The sequence below is a fragment of the Mya arenaria genome, chromosome 14 (genome assembly GCF_026914265.1).
Source record: "Mya arenaria isolate MELC-2E11 chromosome 14, ASM2691426v1".
In the NCBI taxonomy this organism is placed as follows: Eukaryota; Metazoa; Mollusca; class Bivalvia; order Myida; family Myidae; genus Mya; species Mya arenaria.
The window spans coordinates 50,898,983-50,905,495 of record NC_069135.1 but is presented as its reverse complement, the minus strand read 5'-3'; the positions used below and the strand labels follow the sequence as shown (position 1 = coordinate 50,905,495).

General features: G+C 38.9%; 1 protein-coding gene across 1 annotated transcript; it reads right to left on the bottom strand.

Moving 5' to 3' along the window:
* Nucleotides 1-1,287: 1,287 nt before the first annotated feature.
* On the bottom strand, nucleotides 1,288-5,967 carry LOC128218325 (uncharacterized). The gene is made up of 2 exons (XM_052925977.1): nucleotides 5,595-5,967; nucleotides 1,288-3,168 (listed from the first exon to the last, which is right to left on the bottom strand). Exons 1-2 carry the CDS (start codon nucleotides 5,927-5,929, stop codon nucleotides 1,788-1,790), a joined length of 1,716 nt encoding a protein of 571 aa, XP_052781937.1. The 5' UTR covers nucleotides 5,930-5,967; the 3' UTR covers nucleotides 1,288-1,787.
* Nucleotides 5,968-6,513: the final 546 nt, after the last annotated feature.

Here is a 6,513-nt window from a genome sequence, read left to right as displayed (position 1 = left end):
CTTAGACAGGTTATAAAATAAAAATGTGCTTGTTTCAATGTATTTTAGCAATATACCTTGTGAACAGTAACGGTGAATATATCACTCGAGGCTTCGCCACTCGTGAAATCTATTCTATGGTGCTCCCTCGGTGAAATATATTACGATCTTACACTGAAATAAACAGTTATCCTCTATTCCATTGATGAAAGCCTCTTAACCACAATTTAATGTTTACTCTAAATGTCCCCAAACTAAGTGAGTTTACTTTGAAATTAAATTTTTAATTTCCAAAATACAGTTTATTAACTGCGGAAAGTAGTTTTATAAATGGGAATGAATGGTCCCGTACATCTTGAATATACGGGCATGGTTGGACCCGTACACTAAACGTGTACGGACCCCGTACACGAATACGTATACGGAACACCACGTGTACAGACTTCTGAACATCCACCATCCGTACCCGTTAATATATATAATAAGTAAACATACTTCTGCAGAAAAATACATTTTAGCCCTATACATACATATACATATATACGCATGGATGTAGGGAACCCAAATCCTGGCATGTTCGAGAACGAACGGACCCCGTATATACAACGTGTACACGATGGATATACGGACTCAATACACGTAGCATATACGGGATGGATAAATGGACTCCGTACATGCTACGTGTAAGCTATGAAAAGACGGACCCCGTGCATCAACATGTAAGCTATGGAAAGACGGACCCCGTGAATCAACGTATAAGCTATGAGAAGACGGACCCGTGCATCAACGTGTAGGCTTTGAAAAGACGGACCCCGTGCATCAACGTGTAAGCTATGGAAAAACGAACCCGTAAAGGAAACGTTTACGTCATGGATATACGGACACCGTACACGCAACGTATACGGGGTGGGAGACGGGCTCCGTACACACACCGTATACGGGATTTGAAAACGGGTCCCGTACATGTTTATTGGATAGATATACGGAACTCGTACAGGCAACATGTACGGGATTGAATGCATACTCCGTACATGTTGGTGCAATGTTATATTTATTATTGCAGTATTATGTTGAATCGTTCTATATTAATTATTAAAACCAACAAAAAACATGATTTGTGTACATATTATTAGCGACGTTCTTGCGCTTTTTAGTGGCCACGTTTCTATTAATTAAAAAAAGGTAATTTGTTTTAATTAAACACGTATTACATGCTGTTTTTTTCATTTTTTGATCATGATGTCTTATGAGTTCAACATATTTCTGCATTTGATATAAAGACAAAATCGTTTTTGAATCGATCTTTAATTGAACAAGCCCAACTATAATCAAGGTATGTGTTGTTGTTGTTTAAACTTTATAGCTTTATAATTGTTCGATCTAGATTTATCTTGGTGTCCAGTAAATATAGTTAACAAATAACTGACTCTCTTGTAGTTGTAGTAAAAGTACTAAAGCTTGTTAAAGGCACATGGACAAAACAGACTGTACAATATATATATATATGTTATATATACATACACACATCATATAGAATATATGTGATAAACATTATAAAATAAACAGTTCTTTAGTTGAATAACATACGTACGATAAACATTATTACTATGTAGCAAAAAGCAAAAAAAAACTTAACATATAATTGTATATGTATGTTTAAGCAAATATGAATCGTGTTTAATAGTAAACAATCTTGAAATTACTTACACTGAAAAGGTTAAAGAAAAAACCCGAAAAAAAACAAAAACAAATATATTCAATTATTATTTGTCTTTTTTGTCAGTTGTGAGTGGATCTATTGTTATTTTTTATCGTACTTTGATGACGAGGAGCGTGTCTTTTAAACCGCCGACAACAAGAGAGGAAGTACGGCTGCTGAAGAACAAAACTTTAGGTTCGTACAATCCGTCTTGTTCCCTTGCCAGTCTGACTAACTTCGTCTTCCCGTCCTGGTCAACCTGCAGCACTGTGTGGGAGTAATTACAGCAGACGAACACGTGTCCAGCAGTTGTCACGTGTACTCCGGTAGGTTCCCTCAAGTCAGGATCAGTGAATGTGGCCAGCTTGTTGCCGATGTTGTCCAGGGTGATAAGTTCATTGGTTGAGAGGTTTGTGACGTAGATAGTCTTCCCTTCGTTACTGATGGCAGTTCCCCCAACCGTGCCATAACCGGACTTGTCCTCGTACAGCTTCTTTTCCAGCTCCCCCGTCATCGTATGGACGTACAGCGCGGTGTATGAGGAAATGTATAAGTTGTGCCCGTGATGAGCTGCGCCGTAACATTCATGGGACAAGCTTAACTTTCTCGTAGTCACAAGTTTCCCTTTTGTAATGTTAATGAAATGAAGTTCATGTCTTTTATCATAGTTGTCAACACAAACGGCAACGTCATCCCCGCCAATGTGACACACGCCCCATGGATACTCGGGGACATCATAGTGGTGGATTACCCTGTACTCCTGGTCCAGGAGTTTCACTTTACTGTTGTTAAAGTCTGTAATAACAACCTCACCACCTGGCAGCTCACATATCCCTTGAATTATACTTGAATCTTTGTCTGAGATAATCTTCACGTTGTACTCCTTGTAACCTTCGGTAGCGAATAGATGATCTCGGGGGAACAGTGATGTCCGTGGTTGTGTACCAAAATCATTCGATTCATTTAACTCTCCAAACGTTTTCATCGAGGACAAGTTATCTTCTATTCCATTATGTTTACGAAAAGTTATATTGTATTTTACAACATTTGACACGTTTTGCAGTATTTCGTTTGCTTGTTTGAATTTTTCTTCACATTTTCTGAACCCAATATATAGGGGTGGTTCGCCTGATGAGTCTTTGCTTTGTATGTCATCCATTATATTCTTTAATTCGTCGTGCATCTGTGTGCAGGATTCCAAATCTTTCTTAATGGACAGCTCCTGATCAGCAACCAGACGGTCTAATTCTTGAACGGTTGTTTTCTCCATCTTGTCAAGAATGTCGTTGATCTTTTTACGGATTGCTTGGATTTCATCAACAATGGCTGTTCGAGTCTTTCTCAGTGAGGCACTATTTTTCTTTCTGTCGTTTTTCATATCTTCTATCTGCTTCCTAAGAACAGCTACCCGTTGAGGTAGTTGACGAAACTCGGGATCTTTGCGGATGCCCTTTGCAACGTCTGGAATGTGCTGTATTGATGAACATTGTCTGCAATGAAAGAAGGAAACACATGTTTGTTTTATGAAGATGATTCTTTTTAACATTCTTCTAAAATCACATAAATTTAAATACTTATGTTTCGTCGTCGTCGTCGTCTTCCAGAACCTGTTGATTTTTGCTTTAAAACATCGATGTTCCATTTTTTAGCATAAATAAAACATCTAGATAATATCAAGCTGATCATAGATTGAAATGATGTCCATTAGAGTCTAACAATCTTAATGCATTACTTTCTATAATAATCAGACAGACTGACACACAGACAGACACATACACTGACAGACAGACACACAGACAGACACATACACACAGACAGACACTGACAGACACACACACTGACACAAATGCATAGACAGACATCAACACCGACTTACAGACACATACACACAGTCACACACAGACACACGCACATACAGATACATACACTGACAGACAGACACACAGACACAAATACTTTCTTGTATATATATATTCTTGATAAATTTTGATATGCATCAGAAAATGATTAATATGGTCACAATGAAATATGGCATATTGCAAGGAAAAAATAAAAAACAAATCAAGACAAATAAAAGCACCTAATGATTAATATCTAAATTGAAACGTAAATGGTACATGTATATTAATTTTGGGAGGCTAATAGCATAAATTACTTTATAGTCTAAATCTTAGTATTTATAATACAATTTCTTGGTTAAAAAATAACTTAGATTTCTTGTTATGACGATGTTTTCCGAATTAACTCATTTAACGTCATATAGTTTATAATCAGTATACCATAAGTCGCATTGAGTTTTAATTCAGTATACCGTAAGTCGCATAGAGTCTATATTAAGTATACCTTAAGTCGCATAGAGTTTAAATTCAGTATACCATAATCGCCAAACAACAGTGGCAGTATGTGAGTTAGGCTCATAACCCTTAGAATGTGTCGAGTTATGTCCCTTGACTATCTGAGAAATAATGAAGAGCATTAGAACCATTCGGAACTCCTCGGCCATTTTCCATCGAAAACAACCTCGGATGTATGTCGGTACAGCAGTAGAGGTAGATCGTAAAAAATAAATAAATAATAGTAAAACGGAATCGTTGTGTTTAGCGTTTATTTTGAATCACTAAGCTTTTTTAATTGATTGTCAGTGAAGCGTATTATTGCAAAGACAATTAAGATTTCCAACAGTCAAGTCATTAGGTTTAACTGCTGAATTGAAAATGCTACGCGATCTATTTGCAAATTACTTTAATGTTAAGAATTCTGTCATTGTAAACCATCCATATACAATCGAGATTGTGTTTGTTGGAAAATGGCTGAGAAGTTCCGAATGCATTGGAACATAATTATTACGCATTATTATGTTATTTACAGCGTCATTTTATGTACGTGCACGACATATTCATCTAGTCAAACCGAACAGCTAGAAATTTTGCCCAAATCATCGTCAGTTAATATTAATAGAGAGTACTTAAGTGTTTCTCAATATTTCGCCATTTGAATAAAGGTCTCATAATATAGGATCTGACACGAATAACGAGTCTTTATATGTATACAGGGGCGGTCCAAGGATTCTTCGTTAGATGGGGCGCTACTTAGGGGCGTAATCTCTTTACTTTCCCATCTCCCTCAAAAGCGAAATCTATTTGGTTGGAAGTGCTGGGAAGGGGGGCCGGGAGTTGGGGGTCAAATGATCCCCACAAAAGAAAATAAAAAAAATAAAAAAAATAAAAGAATTGACAATTTTAGTCCAAATGGTGCACTTTGGTGGTATTTTAGTAGTTCAACTATAATGAAATAAAAAGAAAACATGGAGGATTTTAGAGGGGGTGAGTTCGACACCCTCCCTCCCCGATCTGCAAGTGATATATAATGAACGAGTAAACAAATGCGTTATAGTTACGCACCAGTCATTTGTAACCACGCCCCCCCTCCCAGGTCCGGGGAATAGCGGGGACTTTGACTTTCGGTTCAGCCAAGCCAGGGCAAAGTCTCCGTCCTGCGGGGACAATCTGCTGGTAAACCCCCCGCCAAATGCCCCCCCCCCCCACCCAAGGGACCATAGCTAGGGCCAATTTCCCGTTATATTTGGCGTGAAGACAAAACCACCACAGTCACCCGGCACTGCGGGGCCACCTGGGAAGTAAAAACACGGCCCATTTCCTCGGCTATCCCTGGTATACCCCCGGACCTGGAGGGGGGGGGGGGGCGTGGTTACAATTGACTGGTGCATTAGCAAGGCTTTGTTGACAGTGTTGACGGATACAAATTTAGCATAGTCTAATAATACACATATGTAAAATAAATTTTTTGTTGTGATTGTATAAACCGGAGACAATGTGAAGCATGTTTTTAACTATTTTTTGATCAGTTTAAATAGTGTAATTGTGTTATTTTAACTTAAACGTTCTTTGAAACATACCTATGATCCACGGCAACGCACACATGACAACACAGCTGGTCATGGTCACAACAGATCAGCTTGAGCGCCTCCCCGGGGTGCCTCTCGCATCTCTCAAGAACGTCCACCGTCCCTGGTGATGCTGCCCATTTCTTCACGTCCTTCCGGTCGAGTACCGTGTGTCTCTTGTATAGCTTGTTGTGAACTAGGACACAGTTATCGCAGTAATATTTCGTGCACTGATTACAAAAATGTTGAGCTTCCGTGTTCAGTCCATCTTCTTCGCAAGCCGAACAGGCGAAATCATGGATGAAATCACAGCCCCTCTGAATGGAGGATTCAAACTTTGATGCCATAGTTCTGCCACATATAGGGTTAAAACGTATTAATGTCCAATCACTGGCCTTCACTACCAACAAGGAAGTTAAATAAACAGCTTGTATCCCTCCTACGTAATATGTCACGTGACTGGTTTTTATTGATTGACTTCTTAAACGCAGATTTGTATTGAGTATGTTAAAGTTTCGTTATGATGGAATTACATTTGTTGAAATACATAAATACTTTATAAATGGCGTAGCAATCAATCAAACTGTAACACAATAGAACTTCACTGAACAGCATCAACGATGTACGACAGTTTAACCTCTAGTTTATTTCTATTTTTTAGCTAGAATTAATATGCAATTTAAGTAAAGTAGTATTTTTGGTAATAAGCTGTTGCATTTATGGGATACCTCCATTCGAGGTATATCCTACTCACATAGAATTAAGTATAAGCTCCCCCCCTCTCCTCTCCTCTCCTCTCCTCTCCTCTCCTCTCCTCTCCTCTCATCTCCTCTCCCCTCCCCTCCCCTCCCCTCCCTTCCCCTCCTCCCCTCTCCTCCCCTCCCCTCCTCCCCTCTTTCCTCCTCTCCCCTCCCTCCCCTTTCCTCCTCCC

Excerpts from the sequence above, each read along its gene's own strand:
- LOC128218325 (XM_052925977.1), bottom strand. The coding sequence starts at position 5,929 with ATGGCATCAAAGTTTGAATCCTCCATTCAGAGGGGCTGTGATTTCATC. Across the intron at positions 3,169-5,594 it reads TGCGTTGCCGTGGATCATAG|ACAATGTTCATCAATACAGC; the intron begins GTATGTTTCAAA and ends CTTTCATTGCAG.